At 46.8% G+C, this 17,087-nt stretch overlaps 7 protein-coding genes across 7 annotated transcripts; 4 read left to right on the top strand and 3 right to left on the bottom strand.

Moving 5' to 3' along the window:
• Window positions 1-436: 436 nt before the first annotated feature.
• On the bottom strand, window positions 437-1,767 carry BKA55DRAFT_391227 (uncharacterized protein). The gene is made up of 7 exons (XM_046186016.1): window positions 1,703-1,767; window positions 1,149-1,631; window positions 1,023-1,087; window positions 898-958; window positions 817-837; window positions 689-730; window positions 437-633 (listed from the first exon to the last, which is right to left on the bottom strand). Exons 2-7 carry the CDS (start codon window positions 1,376-1,378, stop codon window positions 606-608), a joined length of 447 nt encoding a protein of 148 aa, XP_046048756.1. The 5' UTR covers window positions 1,379-1,631; window positions 1,703-1,767; the 3' UTR covers window positions 437-605.
• Window positions 1,768-3,064: 1,297 nt separating this feature from the next.
• BKA55DRAFT_664418 (uncharacterized protein) lies at window positions 3,065-4,128 on the top strand (the record flags this gene model as incomplete). The annotated part of the gene is made up of 1 exon (XM_046197698.1): window positions 3,065-4,128. Exon 1 carries the CDS (start codon window positions 3,091-3,093, stop codon window positions 4,126-4,128), a length of 1,038 nt encoding a protein of 345 aa, XP_046048757.1. The 5' UTR covers window positions 3,065-3,090.
• Window positions 4,129-6,173: 2,045 nt separating this feature from the next.
• BKA55DRAFT_540377 (uncharacterized protein) lies at window positions 6,174-8,045 on the top strand (the record flags this gene model as incomplete). The annotated part of the gene is made up of 2 exons (XM_046190258.1): window positions 6,174-7,093; window positions 7,139-8,045. The coding sequence occupies 2 exons, from the start codon at window positions 6,174-6,176 to the stop codon at window positions 8,043-8,045; spliced, it is 1,827 nt and encodes a 608-aa protein (XP_046048758.1).
• Window positions 8,046-8,261: 216 nt separating this feature from the next.
• Window positions 8,262-8,909, bottom strand: BKA55DRAFT_691074 (HotDog domain-containing protein; the record flags this gene model as incomplete). The annotated part of the gene is made up of 1 exon (XM_046199606.1): window positions 8,262-8,909. One exon carries the CDS (start codon window positions 8,907-8,909, stop codon window positions 8,262-8,264), a length of 648 nt encoding a protein of 215 aa, XP_046048759.1.
• Window positions 8,910-10,033: 1,124 nt separating this feature from the next.
• On the top strand, window positions 10,034-11,600 carry BKA55DRAFT_513834 (uncharacterized protein; the record flags this gene model as incomplete). The annotated part of the gene is made up of 3 exons (XM_046187935.1): window positions 10,034-10,320; window positions 10,370-10,571; window positions 10,623-11,600. 3 exons carry the CDS (start codon window positions 10,034-10,036, stop codon window positions 11,598-11,600), a joined length of 1,467 nt encoding a protein of 488 aa, XP_046048760.1.
• A 246-nt stretch (window positions 11,601-11,846) lies between these two features.
• On the bottom strand, window positions 11,847-12,744 carry BKA55DRAFT_540380 (uncharacterized protein; the record flags this gene model as incomplete). Its single annotated transcript, XM_046190259.1, has 3 exons — window positions 11,847-12,353; window positions 12,407-12,435; window positions 12,486-12,744. The coding sequence occupies 3 exons, from the start codon at window positions 12,742-12,744 to the stop codon at window positions 11,847-11,849; spliced, it is 795 nt and encodes a 264-aa protein (XP_046048761.1).
• A 1,128-nt stretch (window positions 12,745-13,872) lies between these two features.
• Window positions 13,873-16,135, top strand: BKA55DRAFT_594804 (uncharacterized protein; the record flags this gene model as incomplete). Its single annotated transcript, XM_046195715.1, has 2 exons — window positions 13,873-13,897; window positions 13,944-16,135. The coding sequence occupies 2 exons, from the start codon at window positions 13,873-13,875 to the stop codon at window positions 16,133-16,135; spliced, it is 2,217 nt and encodes a 738-aa protein (XP_046048762.1).
• Between the last annotated feature and the right edge of the window lie 952 nt (window positions 16,136-17,087).

A 17,087-nucleotide genomic window follows, 5' to 3' on the forward strand; every position in this document is an offset into this window, starting at 1 on the left:
ACATGGGTCTAGCACTGAATCACTACTGATTCCAGGCTTCTGTTGGATTCCATTGACTTGACACGGTTAGTTTCAGGTGCATAGAACCCTTCCAGATGTATCAATATGATTTTTCAGGGTACTGCGGCGATCTCGACCTTCTTGCTCAGGTACCCTCAGAAAATGCAGGTCCATCATGAGATTCAATGGCGGGGCCGACATGCGCGGGGCATTTTTGACGCATGATGCCACATCTACGTGAGCTTCAGTTACGGCACAAAGAAACATACTTGATTAGCAGCTAGGAGGCACCGAGATACTTGGTTATATCTCTTAATTTGTCGGTGTATCCTTTTGTTAACGAACAACACATGCCAACAGTGGTCATCACAGAGGTTCAAGTTGGATCTCAATTATTCTTTATTTGACCGTCCCTAGGAGATTTGTAGAAGTCGCCATGTTTGGTTCCTCTCTCCATACTACACCCCGATGCTGCATGTCTGTAGGGGTATAATGAGCATCAGGTCGATCGTAGTATTCGTTGAGCATTTGCAGCTCACCATAAGCTCGTCAAAGCTTCATGGTTCCAAACTCGATCGAAGGGTAGCGGTAAATAATTGGGGAACTTAAGCAATCTTCTTGAGCTCAACCTCGCTAAAGGAGTAGTCAGTAGGTTGTTCATTGATATGGTAATCTTCAATCAACTTACAAGAGGAGAGTGGCGTTGGGAGGGATGGCGCCGGGGAAGCCGCTGTTATATATGTTAGCTGTTTCTTCATGGTCCAACTTGGCGGTTCCAGAGGCATCATGTCCAATGGCCCGAGTTTGTGAGCTTACCGAGCGCCGTAGCCGTAGTCACTGCCAATAATCGTTAGCATTCCAAATATCAATTAATCTGAGGACGTTGAGGTCACTTACGGGGTGATGTCGAGAAGGGCCTTCTCGCCGAGCTTCATGGTGGGCACACCCTCATCCCAGCCTATGTTGAGTCAGCTTCTACGTCTTTATGCGTTATAGCTCCGGAAACTAATAGGGAGACACACCCTTGATGACCTGACCGGTACCAATCTTGACCTGGAAGGGACCACGGCCGATAGAGCTATCGAACCTGTGAAGAGGGGTGTCAATTGCAGTCAAGAGCGGCGGGCGTGCGAGTGAACAGAACATACTGGTTACCCTTGTTGTCAGGCTTGGACTCGTCCTTGATCCAGCCGGTGTAGTCGATGGTGACCAATTGGCCGACCTGAGGAGAGGCACCGCTGCCCTCGGAGATGATGGTCTTCTCAACACCCATTATGGCTTGTGTGAAAGAAAAGTTGCGATGTTGAGTAAAAAAGGGATTGATTCGAGTGGTTGTGCGAGTAACGCGGGAGAAGGATGCAAGAGAGAAAGGGCGCATCTTGAAAAAGAGGAGGCGAGCGTGGAGCTTTATACCTACAGTACCTAAACCTAACAGCAGCTGAGCAAGCGTTGGGACGAGGCAAGTGTAATGCGGTGCTGATGCGGTGCCAGGCCCAGGAGCAGGAACAATGGGATTTCTTCTGTTGAGCTCCCCGTATGATCAATGGCTTCAGAAGCTCGATAAGCTCTTTCCATTGGATCTCAGGGTAGCAAATGGCGGGGCAGTCAGATCGACGGCGGGGCAATGGAAACTGGAATGACGATTGGTACCAATCAGCTTGTCTGAAGACTCCACTTGGGATGACGATTGGGAGAAGCTCACGGAATCCGAGGAGGTCACCAACAGCGAAAAGCTACTTCGATTCATCAGCCTTTTGATCGCTTTTAAGGAGTACTTGCAACACAAAAGGAACACATGTTGGTCGGGGAGTTAATGTCACTCATCAATCGGATAAAATACCGCATTAAAGCAGATGTCGTGATTGTTCCTTGGCCGATGTAAGAAGGGACTGGGACCCTGAACAACGGCGACTATGGATGACAGATGTACCTTGCTTCGGAAGTACACCCGCCATGGCGATATATGCTCCAACAAGAGAGTATCTTTTTAAACAGGTACTTAGAATCCTCACCAACGTCATCCGCGTTAAGCAACACAAGCTTTAGGTTTGAGAGCAGTTCCCAAGAACAAAGGCTTAAAATAGTAACATTCAAGAAGGGGACAGGCAAACAGCCACAACCTAGCATGTCCCGGTACACTCGCTTCAACTTGCTTGAGCCACCAGCTTCCCCGGATCTTACCTTGTCGTAGCTACCTACTTAGGCAATGCAGCAACCGCTTAAGAAAAGCACAGTACTCTAGGGTAAGGCCGTCTATCACGAGAGTAGGAACTTAGATAAATAGAATTATCTTCGGCATCTTATATTTGCATTATCTTATTTGTTATAAATCTCTATCTAGTTGCATTGGCAATACTGCCTTAATCTCACTTCAGGATTGTACCTATTATAAGCTTTATAATTGAAAATGCAGAATAATGAAGTTGTAATTGAGGTTGATATTTAAAGTATTAGACATGGAGAGAACAGTACATATAACTATGCGAGACATCCTTATTCACCATCACTGGATATTGGAAGCAGACGATCAAAGTCAGACATTAATGTAAGCAAGTACTCAATATTGTTACTTGGTCGTGCTATCTTATGCCCCGAAACGCCACAAAAATTTCTGAATACTACTAAGTAGTATTTAATACGATAACTGATGCATCTATAAGCTCTCGACGCTGTCGCAAAAGCCTGTGGCCGCACAATATATTAAAACTGATCATAAAGGGCTGAGAATAAAGCTGGCCCGTGGTGAAGTATGACCGTCCCGGTTTGGATCAAGGTTCAACAGCGTGTTTGATCTTCAGTGCATGGTTATTGTAGTAGTAGTTCCTAGAAGTAGCACATAGTGTAACTCAAGTATAAGAGCATGAAGCATCACGGCGCAAAAGAGCGTTGCATTGAAAATCTCCAAAACCCAGAAAACCTGAATTTTCTTTCCTTCATGCCCAGTAATACTGAAATTGGGTGACATCGTCAAAGCTACGGAGTTCAATGATAAATGTCGAAATATCTATAAAATGATCGAAGCCCCGCGACCAACGATGGGAGGTATCAGCTTCAACAGAACAATTATCACTCAACACTCATTTTTTAAATATGACCAACTTCTTCAAAGCAGCGCTGTGCGCTTCCATCTTCTTCTTAGCTGGAGCCTCAGCCAGGGTCAATCGCACCAACGCCGTTCTCACTGTTCTAGAACAGCACAAGGACCTGACTGCATTCTATCAACTCTTCAAGTCAACCGGAGATGGCATTGGAATTCCCGAACCTGCATTCGAGGAGCGTTTCAATGACAATAACATCGGTCTTGACTTCACTATCCTCGCCCCTACCAACGAGGCGATTGCTAAGGTCCATGGCCTCTCGGAGAAGCTGACCACAGCAGCTGGTTACCCTCTCCTGACCACCCTTCTCCGTACACATATCTTGCCGGGCAAGCTCACTCCACAAGATCTATACAATAAGAATATCGTCTCGATTGAGGGATTCTCAATACATACCGACTCGAAGGGGGATATTACCACCAACCCAGGCATGACGAAGTCTGATGTGCGTGCTGGCACACAAGCTAGACTCCTGAAAGGCAAGAGAGGCAAACCGATCCGAGTTCTCGCTTCGAACGGTGTTGTGTACAAAATTGACAACATCCTTGATCCATTACTCACCTACTTCGGTGAAGACTCTGCCAGAAATCACCGCTCTCTACCAACCATGAAGCACTCTCCTTCCAAGTCAATGAAAGATATATTGGCAGCCGACCCTGAGACTTCTCGCGCTAGAGAACTGCTATATACTGTAGCCCCGTGGTTCCCTAGAGATCGTCTTGACATGTCATTCTCCGGACGTCGCACAAAGGAGAACTCCAAGGTTATCTACCTCGTCCCTTCGAATGAAGCGCTTAAGTCGTTCACCAAAGTTGCTGAAGCGCCCGGCAACGCCGATGCGACACTGTTCTTCCTTATGGCAGGTTTCGGAAGAATGGATGGCAAGAATATCAAGGGCCGCGCGGGATTCAAGCTTGAGGTTGAAGGGGGGAGGGTTATGAATGCGAAGGTTGAGAAGAGGGAGTGTGGCTCGAATGGTTGTGTGTGGAGGATTGGGAAGGTGATTGATTCCGTTTATGGTCTCTTCTAAGATTTCGGTAACTAATTAACAGTGCTGGGATCCCTTTTATTTATTTGTCTCTGTATTTTATGTAAACTATTCATTGGTCAAGGAAAGTTACTGCTGTGGTGAATATCAGGAATGTATGGCAATAACTCGACTGTTCATCCACTAAAGAACATGAATTGTGTCACAAAGAATAGCACGATCTTTTTGAAATAAGTCATGGCAACAAACACTATTGCAAGTGAAGATGCTCGTTTGCTATTTGCCAGGACTAGTGTTCAGATCAGACCGAAACACATACAGAGTAAAGGCGTGACTTAGGTTACTATCTTAAGAAGTATACACCAGCTGGCATACCTTGCCTATGCAAGTTTTTGCAAGTTTTTTTAAGATGACCACCCAGTCTATGTAAGTTAGTTGCATCGACCTGTGTCTGCGTGGGGACTGAGATCGATCACTCTGGTGAGCAAATATCAGTGGTGACTACACCCAAATCAACTTTAAGAGAAATGATATTAGTTCAAGCTGACAGCTCGACGACCAGCTGAGACTTGATATGCTGATATGAGACTTTGGTAGTCCACGTGGGGTTTGTGCTGTATCTGAATAGGTAGCCAAACTATGTGCGGCTGAATGTATTTTTGTCGAGTGATATCTTTCACGGAGTTGCTGAATACTAAAAACAGCAATCTATTGGTCTCCTCGTAGATGTGTGTTCTATGTATGTATGTCTCGTGGCTGTGAAATTAGTGTTAGTCTTGGATTGGTAATAACAGTAACAACATGCATAAAGCATCAAAAAGCTTAAGAGCAGGCCAATAAAGGTTGCGGAATGACTTCTCATTCGCTATTTCGTAAAACAAGAGTTTCTGAGTTATCGCTAAACATGTTCGGACATTTACAGCCTTAGTTAGATTGGGCTGACTGGCTCGTATAAAGGTTAATTAGACATGGGTTTGGCAGATTTTGAATGATGTACATTAAACAGCCTTAGAATTGATAATGGAATGAAGTGGATGGATGCTGTGTTATTGTCTAGAACAAGGGCCTGGCCAACATTGGATCCGAGATCCGAGCTTGAGCCTTCAATTAACTAACATTAATAGTCACATGTTAGTGTCCTGACTCAAGCTGAGGATTGCATTTCAATCTTGAGAAGCAAACAGACGGCTTGCGTGTAAGTGAATATTGTTGCAAGAAGTGGTATTAGATAATGATTGAAGAAAAAATATGAAACTTTAGAATGCCGATCATGAACAAGCAAAATCGAATTTTACGACGCAGATCTCATGATTGAACTAAAGTCGTTTTGACAGGCGAGCCGCGTTCCGAAGCCATCGCGTAAAGAATTGCTAGGCTGTGCCGAGAAAAGTGATCAGGGTCCCCCTAAAATGCCCCGTCTTGCCCGTCTAAGTGGGTGAATCTCAAGGGGTTTCCACGCTGGGCGGCACTCATAGCCGCTACAGCCCAGCCCTTGGCACATCAAATGCCGCTATAGCCGTGAAGTCCTGCATGCATTTCCCTGTACACAACTCGAGGTGACGTCAGAAAATAGGAAATTCAATGGTACTGTTAATGACTTGGCCATGAGAGCTTGCGACGCCTCATGGCGCCAAGATATGTTGAGTTATACAGCTGTGGATAGGCCAAGTCTGGCCTTGGCTGAAGTTCTCATGCCACTGTAACGAGATTAGCAGACAAGTACTGGACCAGTATCATGGGATGGCACAGCATGGAGCTCAAATATAAGCCACCGTCTGCCGCCATTAGAATAGTTGCAGTTCTAGTTCAGTTCCAGAGCCACGGTTGCGACGGCGCTTATCACACCATCTATCGAGGACAGGACCCTTACGAACCAGCCTCTTTTAACCGTTATTGAACTCAACCCTCCTCCTTCATCGTCATACCAAAATCATCCTTCGGGTACCCGGATGATAGGGTATTACTTTATTCAAGTGACACAGTGTTTTTGGTTACTGTATCGAGCAGTATATCATTCGGCGCAAACTCGCCAGATCGCACTCTTCATCTTTCTTTCGCGTTCTTCAGCAGAAACAAGGGTCTAGAAAATGACCGCTCCAATCAGCAGCACCAACGCTGATGGCCAAACGAACGGTCACAGCCACGACGAGACAGCGACACAGAATGGCAATGGAGTGTCACAAGAACAGACAAACGGTGCAAATTCACAACAAAATGGACATGAGCATCATCATGATCACGCTATAAAGCGCCCGACAAAGATTGGAACCGGCCTCAAAGATCGTGTACACCAAATTACAAAAGGACCTCCCGGCGGCTTCGACCCAACCCCTCTTCCTGATGCGCCGCAAGGTTATACCATTCGATTCATCTTCCACGGCGCTTCAAATCTTGCTCCCGGCGACTTTGTTACAGCCTCTTCAGATCCTTTCCTTCATGCGACTCTGAAAGGTACTCAACCGAAGCGGCATAAGGAGGATCCCGATCTCACCCACCGGACGAAAACCATAAGGAAGACAACCGAACCGGAATGGGAAGATGAATGGGTTGTCGCCAACGTCCCACCAACAGGCTTCACTCTCAAGTGCCGAATGTACGATGAAGATTTCCCTGATCATGATGATAGATTGGGCAATGTCACAATTAAAGTGCCTAGTATAGGCCCAGACTGGAAAGGCATTCCCGCTCCTGGTCGTGTATATGAGGCTAAGAAGCGCATGATGAGCAAACGAGCATATCTGGCCAAAGCTATTTCCAGTGTTGTTACTCACAACATTCACATGACACCCCTACTACGTTTGAGCATGGAGCTTTTGGGACCGTCGGATCCGCCTTATGCGCAAATGTACACAGTTGGACCAACAACATGGGTCAAACATTTCAGTCCTCTGATCGGTCGAATCGCTGGTGTCAAAGTCAACGCTAATGCCGAGGACGATGCCCGAGTGGACGAAGATCAGCAAGTTGACCAAGGCGAGAACAAGAAGAGCAAGACTCAAAAATATGAGTATGTCTTGTGCAATTAAAATGGGCCATGCTAACATGATATCAGTTTCCAAGCAAATGAGATGCAGCTTCAAGGACCAGTGCCTCCCAAGCTGTATCATCGATTTGTTGAGTTTAGACCTATTATTGCATCGATTTACTCTTCAGCGGGCTTGCGCGGTAAAATCCTGAACAAAGCACTGCACAGCCAACATCGTCGTATCTATAATTTCAACGCATCCACAGAATATGGCGATTACGATGCATGCACACCAGAGGCTTCAGAGCAATTCCTGAAGCTTGTTCACTACGATGAAGGAGGTCGTACTTTTACCTATGTTCTGACTTTGGACGGCATGTTCAGATTTACGGAGACTGGCAAAGAATTCGGTATCGACATGTTGAGCAAGCATACTATGCATTCAGATGTTGAGACGTACATCGCCTGTTCAGGCGAATTTTTCATTCGACGGCTTAAGAAGCCTCTTGCTTCAGATGATGTGCATCCTCACACCAAGACACATCCGCAGGAAGACATCCCTGGAGGTCCACCAAAGGAGCATCCTCCACATGATCCTGCATATTATCAACTGATCATCGACAACGATTCCGGAACATACCGACCAGACAAGTCAACTCTGCCATATCTGAAGGAGTTCCTCGAGAAGAACTTCCCGGGCCTGGGCATAATTACGATGCATTGGGAAGACCAGGAACTGCAGGATATGAAGGAGAACCAGCGCAAGGTCAAGAAGAACGAGGGCAGAATGATCAACATGGTCATGAACAGAAGTCAGAGCAGTATCAGCTCAGCGGAGAGTGAGTTGGATGACCGTGAGGAATCTTGGCAACAGGGACATAAGAGTAAACGAGAGGCCGCTTACGAAGCCTTGGAAGATCCCCACAAGGTTAAAGATGCGGTCAAGTCGATGGTTCCTGGGTTGAAGTCGGAGAGGGGAGAGAGCTCTAAATGATCGGGTTACGACCAACGGCCGAAAACATGGGTGCCTTGATTAGATGGACTTCTCAGTATTGGCGAAAAGGTTCCTGTATGGATTTCATATACCACTTTTGCTTTGTTACTCTTGCATTCCTTGATACCTTTCTTCTTATGTTTAGGTAGTAATATATAGTCATATTCTAATCCAGGAGCCTGCTCGCCACCATATATGTATGTCAACCTCCTTTGATCACAAGCTTGGTTTAAGTGCTACCCATTGGCTTGAGCAGGTCGCCAGCACTTCGCCTTTCTCATCCGTCATTTCACCTCTGACCTTTGTCTTCCGACCATCGATCTCTTCTGCAACAGCTGTGATGCAGACAACACTGTCTGTAGGCACAGGCTTGAGATATTTCACATCTATCCCGCCCGTCACACTATGTGTCTTGAACGCCCTGGCCTCTTTACCCAAAGTCCCATTCAAGTCAAAGATGGTACCCATAGACTCATCTAATAACGCCGCGACAATTCCGCCATGAACCATCCCAGGATACCCACTTACGCCTTCGGCCACGGATACAAGTACCGCGATTTCAGTGATATTATGTGCAGGATCCTTCGCGACCTCAAAACTCGGCGCACGGAAGTAACTGATAAGATGCCTCAAACCACGAGAAGTATTGAGTGTGTTCCCAAAAAGCTGATCATGCGCTTGTGACTTCGGATTACGACATGAAGGAAGAAAAGGGATCACATCAGGCGCGCAGAGCAAAGAAGCCGTCCATGGATGAGAAGCAAAGAAGGATAATTCCGAGGCGAATAGATCAGGTGGTGCATTCTCTGGCACAAGATCAAGTGCAGGGCAAAGAATTGAGTTGTGAAAGGGTGGGAACTCCATTTTGGCTGATGAGAAGGCTTTGATGTTGATGTGTGAGAGGGTGGTGTTTACGGGAGGTCCGACGATGCGATTTCGGACCCGGGAGTGCGGGGCCGATCGGGAGATGTAGAAGCTCGGCAGTTGAGTGGAGATGGGTCTTAGAAGCTTGGAAACTTGCATTATATGAATGTCAGTTAATTGATTGTTGATATGAGAATGAGAAGAGAGGAAATGCGAGGGGCTGCCTCTGGTTTATGGAGGTTGATCGACATGAGATCAAGGATGTGGCATTAATTGTGAAGCCGAGGTACGTATGCAGGCTTGTCCCATTATGGTGATGAAAGCCAAAAGAGGCCACTCCAATTGGATGCTACCTTACTCTAGTTGATCTTAAAAAAGGTTTATATCTGCCATTGTTATGTTTAAAATAATATCCATATATAGAGATTTGAGTATTCTTTTGTCTTTTGTGGAACTTCTGCGGCCAACCTTTCGTTTCATGGGCTTTGTCGTGGTCGTTCACGTAAACGCCGTTATTGCAGACTTGACGTTTCATTGATGAGAGAGTGTAGTCTCCTTGGCAATATGTAAAAAATAGAAATCCTTACATTTAGCTTTACAGGTGATTCTTATCAAGCTCTAGTGGATCTGGAGCTGCTTAAGGCTATGATTAAGGTTATTTGCGTTAGGTGCGTCTAAGTGATCAAGTGTTGTAGAAGCTTACACAAACACCATAAAGAAAAGGTCAACACAATCAAATTGTGAATAACAAGTAACAATAGCAAAGAAATATGAAAAAAGAAAGCATCGATTTTATTCGTATTTCAACATCTATTCACTACCGGAGAGATACCATCCCATGTCTTCTCCTATTCGCTCACCACATGATTCAATGTGGGAAGGAACCAAGCCACCACCTTCAGTCTGCCACTGATGGCAACTGCCAACTCTATCGCAGTCACCGAGCGCCCCTTCCGTGTGTAAGTCGACCGTGTTGAGCTCGCAACATCTCCTCCCCCCTTTCCTTCTACCACTCTTCCCATTCCTCATTTGTGTTTATTCACATTCACTTGCGGAGCGAGCGCTTGGCCTCCTCGTTTCTTCGCATCATCAACTCCAAAGCTTTGGCCTCAACAAACATCAACATGGAGGGCCATCCGAAGCATCATCGAGGGCCGACCTTCTCGCCTGAGCATATCGAGATTCTTATCACTATCGAACGAGTCGGAGCAGGATGTTCCATGATGGCTATTATTCTGGTGCTGCTGACCTTTGGCCTTTTCAAGAAACTTCGAACAACTCCTAACCTGTTTCTCATCTTTGCCTCGATCGCAAATGCCGGTGCAAGTGTTGCATCTATGATCGGCTATGATGGCCTTGAAAGGGGCGAGGGATCACATCTTTGCCAGGCTCAGGCCTTCATCTTCGAATGGTATGATATTCGAGTTGAGTTCTGTTTTAACACTAACCTCGTTCTCCAGGTTCATGCAGTCCGACCCTTGGTGGTCACTTGCCATGGCCATCAATGTGTTTCTCGTGTTCTTCTGCAATGCCAATCCTCGAATGTTTCGCAAGTATGCCTGGCTATACTGCATCGTCTGTTTCGGTGGTCCTTTTATTCCAGCGGTTGTTCTGATATCAATCCGCAACTCCCCTGAAGGTCTCATATTTGGAGACGCTACTGTAAGAGATTTTTAAACGTTCTCGTTTGACTCAGATACTGACAATGTGTAGCTTTGGTGTTGGATCGGGACTGACTGGAGTCTTGTTCGCCTCTACGCCTACTACATCCCAATCTGGATCTTTTCATTCCTCTCCATCATGATCTACATCGCTGTCGGATACCACGTTTTCCACACTCGAAATCAGATCAGACACATGGTGATGGATGTTATTGGTAACGGAGAGAAGAATGATCACATTCCTTATTCGAGTAGTGAGCACAGAGGCTCCTCGGAAGCGGTAGCCTTCTCACCTAATGTCAGTGAGGAAGGTGAAACTGACTTTTGTCCTCAGAATCTCACAGCTCGTCAGGACTTCTATGGTACTGCAGTTACAGAAGTTCAGATTACACGCGAAGAACCGAGACCAGTAATCCAACTCGAGCCTACACTGCCAACTCCTACTCTGGCCGCAATGCCTCCCCGCATCCAATCTTGGGTCCTGCCTGGTTCTTTCGAGCAAATTGAGCCGCCGACTTCTGGCAGAGGACAACGATTTGAAACACTCTGCACATCCGACAGCTCTCGCCAGCCACCCTCCTCAATAATGACTAAACTTCGTGCCGTCAAGTCCAATGCCTCTATGAAACTCAGGCAATTTGATCCAGTCAAGATGGCATATTTGCGCACCAGCTTCATCTTCGGTCTCGCTGTGTTGATTACTTGGATTCCGAGCTCTGCCAACCGGCTGTATAGCCTGACGCACCACGACAGGATCAGCTTTCCCCTCAGTGTCGCCAGTGGCTGTGTGCTTCCCCTGCAGGGTGTTTGGAACGCCGTGATCTATTTCACCACCAGCTGGAAGACATTCAATGACGAAATGCGTGCTCTCAGGTTTAAATGGTTCGGAGGAGCCGAAGAATGTACAAACGGGGTCCGTCTCAACAGCCGACTCGGTTCAAGCAAGGGTAGCTATCGAAACACCTTCGAGCGAACTCGACAACTACGCGCCTACTCGGTTGAGGATGCAGAGAAGCCGGTTTCGACATAATTTATATGTAAGAAAAACTATATGGATGGAGTCAAAAAGGCGATGTTTCGCACATTTGTCTGAGGGAAGCACAAATGTTACATAACTTGTCATGTCTTTACAATTCGCCGTTACAGGCATGGATCACCGGGTGTTAAAATGGGGCACAAGCGTGGATCGCATGAAGTGCGATATATCATTATCAATTTAAAATGCGTTATGACTTAAACATTATATGATTGTGACCTTCTTGCTAGCTGACACCCTTCAGGCATCATAGATAGCCTCACCCTCCGCAGCATCCACGTGCTCACGAACAACTCTATCGACAGCAGCTGGGATATCCTCGTCACCATCGAGGAGATCATACCAGCCGTTCTTGACACCATCGGCAGCGAGAAGATGTGAGGCAACCTCAGCAACAGCCTCACGGCTCACACCGTTCTTAGCGATGCTCTTGGTTTTGCCAAACTCAACCTTGGTGGCTGGGTCATCAGTCAGAGTTCCGGGTCTCAGATCGATACCAACAAGAGTAGGACTCTTCTTGGAGACCTTGTAGAGGGTCTCATCGGCTTCAATCTTGGCCTTGTAGTAGTTCGCCAATACACCGTTGTTGACCTTCTCATTATACTCATCCCACTCGCCCGCGGGCCACCATGAAGCACCAGATCGACGAGAAGCTAGGTATGAGATGAGGAGGAACTTGGTGATAGTGGGTACAGATGCTGCAGCGTTGATGAAGTGAACGGCGGCATCTCGGTCCACCTTGAATGTCTAGGAGGGGTCTGTAAGTGAGCTGATCTGAAGAGGATGGGGCTTGTTCATACTCTTTCGGCGCCACCTTTACCTCCGGCACCTGCATCTCATCAGTATTTGCCCCAGAATGTTTCTCGTATGTTGACCTACCAGCACTCCAAGCAATATAGTCAGGCTTGACTTCATTCAAGATACTCAAGGCCTTATCCTGGGATGTGACGTCCTCAATGCTACGCACTAGAACATTGAGTTTACCGGGGAGGCCGGCACCAAGTTTTTCAATGGCAGGGGTCTGTTCAGAAGTTCGGATGACACTGGTTACAGTCCACGAGCGCTTGAGGAGGAGAGGAGTGAGAAGTTGGGCGATTTTGCCATGGCCGCCAAGAAGGAGAACGTGATGAGAAGCCATTGTGTAACTGAGGATGGGTGGATTGGGTCAAAAAGAGGTTGAATTTGTCGATAAGAGTTATGAGATATTGAAAAGATCAGATACTGGTCAGATAATCTGATTAGAGCAGGACCTTGGGTATTTATGTCTACTTCAAAGCTACAGGGAAACTGACGAATTCTAAAAGGTATGACGACATTCGCAACAAAGCGGGGCAATCGACCATTACTAATTCTGAAAGGATAACGGCATTTGATATTATGGATCTTGAGATTGACGAGATTCGGATGATTTTTCTCGCCATCAAGGTGATTTTTATATCATACTGACCTGAAGTTCCTTGATTATGTTGGGGGTTGTGATGTCAGGGTTGATGGTGTTAGTGGTGTTGTTAGACTGACTCGGAGTTTAGCTGGAGTTGATGACATGCATAATCGGCATTTGAATAATATCCTTCTATTCGTCTTACCGAGTTCATGAACTCATGTTTGTTTAACTACTGGTTTACTCATTTTCTTTTGGCCCCAGGTCAAAACCGCCGTTATTAGTTCTCATGTTGGACACATACTGTCATGCCGCTTACACCAGAAAAAGCACCACTAGAGTCTGAGATGAGACAAGCCAGTAAGCAAACACGAGCAATCTCCATGCGGAGATCCATGGTTTTATAGGTAGCCATGGCACCTAAGCAAAGAGATTGATATTCTCATCCAATAATGCTTCATCTATTGCTTGGAAAAATATCAATTCACAATCCGATGCATTTCCCAAGCACAAGCGCTTAGGTAAGCTAACTGGGACTTGGAAGACCTCGGGAGTTGCGGAGCTTGATCGACTAAACCGCTTACGGTGTGCTCAACCATTGGATACTCTTTCTCACTGAATGCTGCATATCACCCTACGATTGTGCTTGCCTGCTGACGGTCAGTCGTGAAGGGGTGGCGCCTTCATGTTTATGAGTGTTATATGAAGGCCTGTTGCTCTCTCAAAGTTACTTATCCTCCATCAGCCCACTCATCCTAGCTTTGCTGCTACAAATCGCTCAACCCTGTCTCAACTCATCGTAAAAGTGAGCCTCGGACAGGGATTATATAAGAGTCACTGAGCTCTTATATGAGTATCTCCAGGCACCTATTCGGCGTGGGAAAAATGGCTAAGACGGTCTGTATTGTTGGTGAGTTACGCCTTGCTATCTCTGACACCCTCGCTGAGTATCGTAGGCGCTGGCCCTTCGGGACTTGTCGCAGCTAAAACGCTGTTACACAACACCGCCCCTGGTGAGTTCAAAGTTACTATCTTCGATGCCCAGAAGGATATTGGGGGTCTGTGGCCTACGTCAAAGGCGGACAATGGAAGACAGGTCCATCCATTCATGTGGGCGAACCAGAGCAGACATACAATGCAGTTTTGTGAACTTGCCTGGGAAGACAGTGATCCTCAACTGCCACAGGGATGGATGGTTGGAAAGTATCTTCACAGATATATCGAGCGGTTCTTGAAGAGCAACAAGGACTTTGAATTGAAGCTTGGTACACGAGTCGAGAGTGCAGAGCGGCCCGAGGGATCATCTAATGGCTGGGTTGTCAACACCAGGTCGAATTCTGGAACCGAAACCAAGAACTTTGACTATCTTCTTGTGGCCTCTGGTTTCTTTGGAAAGCCTATTATACCCGAGAGCCTTGAGAAGGAGACGGCTATCCCTATTGTCCACAGCAGCTATTACAGGGACGTGAAGAGTCTTCTTAGCGAAGGCAGACCTGGTGGTGGAAAGATTCTCGTCGTCGGCGGGCAGATGTCTGGTGTTGAGATTGCTGGAACTATTGGCGCTCATCTTTCCTCCGAGGCCAACTCACCCGATCCATCGAAAATTGCCGACATCGACAAGTACAGCATTCATCATGTCATTCAGCGCCCGATATGGGTATTTCCCTTGTACACCAGCCCCAAGCCTGCAGAAGTCGCAGCGCCATTCCTCCCTCTCGACTTTTCTTCCTATAACCTCAACAACCGTCCTCGACCCCTGACCAACACGCAAGGACATATCCCCGAAGCAACAGCAAAGGTGGTCCACAGCGTCTATAAAGCCGTTCTAGGTTCTGATCAGTCGGAATACTCCCCACTGCTGAAAATCGATGGCACAAATGATGATAGGCAACCCTATCTAGCTGTCAGCGAATGGTACACTGATTTTGTTCGATCTGGAATGATTTCTTTGTCGAAAGGCAAAGTTGAAAGCCTCGAAGGATCTACAGCAACCCTATCCAATGGCACAAAGATTGAGGACGTTGCAGCGGTGGTGGTTGCGACAGGATTTGACGCCTCACCTTGCATAAACTACCTTCCGCAAGACGTTTTGAAGGCACTCCATTTCTCACCAAAACACATTGATCAGCCTGTTGCATTGGCTTTCCATGGAACTCACCATCCCGAAGTGCCAGATCTAGGCTTTGTAGGATTTTACAGATCTCCTTACTGGGGCGTGATGCAGATGCAGGCTCGGTTTGTGGCGGCGCTGTGGTCAGACAATGTCTCCCCAGGTCGTGAATCCGAGATCTTTAAGAACAAGCTTCGCGATGACATCTCGATTCAGCGAACACTCGAATTGCGAGATGATCCCCGAGTATCACAATTCCCAATGGGCGACTACCCTTATCTGGTGAATGAGATTGCAGAGGCACTTGAGTTGAAGATTCGCGAGCCTCTTGAGCCTCCAGTTCCCAGCTTACCTCATAACAACCTCCCATTGGACATGCTCATACCAGCGAGATACTCAAATCCTAGTGATGATCAGGATTCAAAGGATGCTGCGACAAAATCACTCGAGCAGACACACAAAGACGCAACCGATGGTCTGACGACGTCGAGATTCGTGGCTCATGCTGTATTTCGAAGTCTCCTTGGTACATGGAAACTTGAGCGCGATCTTGTCAGCAAACTACCCTCACACCCAAGTGGGCATTTTAGCGGGACTGCGCAGTTCCTCCTCCGCAACAAGACGAACGATGGTTTGCGATGTGCGGGCAACGCTAGCGATGATTCCCCCAGCGATGATGAGCTAGGCATGGAGTATCTCTATATCGAAGAGGGGGAGTTCAAGACAGAACAAGGGTTTGGCTTCAAGGCTACACGTCGTTATGTCTGGAGATATGATGAGCTTAAGGATGTGCTGAGCGTGTGGTTCGCCAAGCCCGAGGATCTGAAGCGTGCAGACTATCTCTTCCACGAGATTGAGTTTACAGAACCGACGAATAACGGATGGACTGCCAAGGCAGGACATTTGTGTATCGATGATTACTACGATGTCAAGTACAACTTTGCCTTCCAGGCAGTGAACCTGAAGGAGTGGGGCATCGAGTATACGGTCAAGGGACCAAAGAAGGATTACACCATCAGTGGCACTTATAAGCGTTAGAGAAAAGACTAGAGAAGTAATAAGAACCAAGCTATTCAGCTCTCCAGAGGCAAGATGTTGCTATAACATCTCCGCGGACGGGCGAGGCAGGGATACGGACCGGGCCGATGTCTTGATGGAATGCTCCACACACCATGACGAGATACATGATAACATTTAACCTTAGATATGATCTACCCGGGTAATGTGAGATGCATCCGGGGATCGTGGAGGGACCGATCGGTTGGGTCTTGCTGGCCTGGTATGATCAGATCATCCGTAACTGCATGATACCTTCTAACTGTAGCACTCAACTACAACTATGTAATTCGTGGTTCCGATTTCATAGCCAATGAATAGTCTCAAAGAGATTTCTTCAGGAAGATATCTCATTGTCAAGGCCTCAATACAGGGCCCAGGCTAAAAATGCCAATGCACAGTATTATGTTGCTCCACAAAGATGTGCGATATGAGAGTCTTCTTGCGTTTGTTGGAATGGAAATAAAAATAAATAGTCCGAAATAAGTTTGATTACCGGTTTGAAGTAGCGAATTTTTATTCATTATATGTAATCTATTGCTCAGGATTCTATTCTTTTTACAACACGGCATACCTGCATATCGATATAGAGAATCCTACATGAAGGTGGTCTCAGATATAGAACCACCAGTGCAGGAGAGGATAAACCAGTGAATACTCCACAAGTACTGACTCTAATTTGGCAGAGGGTGCATATCAGGTCATTACCGAGATGCTGCATAGCCCCGTATACGAAGTAACAATGCCTTCTCGATGACTCACGCATTGCCTATGATGTCAAACCTTCGAATGAGGCCACAAATGAGATGCTGCATTGCAGCTGCAACGCTCACCGAATTGCACAAGCGTCCAGTGGTCGCCGTTGATATGTCACCGAAGCTGACCTTGCGTATATCCTTGGCCGTTTCAAACCCAGCAGGGGCAGGGGCCTTTG

The sequence above is a fragment of the Fusarium redolens genome (assembly GCF_020744475.1).
Source record: "Fusarium redolens strain MPI-CAGE-AT-0023 chromosome Unknown BKA55scaffold_9, whole genome shotgun sequence".
NCBI lineage: Eukaryota > Fungi > Ascomycota > Sordariomycetes > Hypocreales > Nectriaceae > Fusarium > Fusarium redolens.

What these genes read in the sequence shown, in the direction of transcription:
- BKA55DRAFT_391227 (XM_046186016.1), bottom strand. Translation starts at nt 1,378, where the DNA reads ATGCGCCCTTTCTCTCTTGCATCCTTCTCCCGCGTTACTCGCACAACC. An exon ending in CCTGACAACAAGGGTAACCA is followed by an intron (nt 1,088 to 1,148) that starts GTATGTTCTGTT and finishes CCCTCTTCACAG; the next exon opens with GTTCGATAGCTCTATCGGCC. An exon ending in GCCCTTCTCGACATCACCCC is followed by an intron (nt 838 to 897) that starts GTAAGTGACCTC and finishes GATTATTGGCAG; the next exon opens with TGACTACGGCTACGGCGCTC.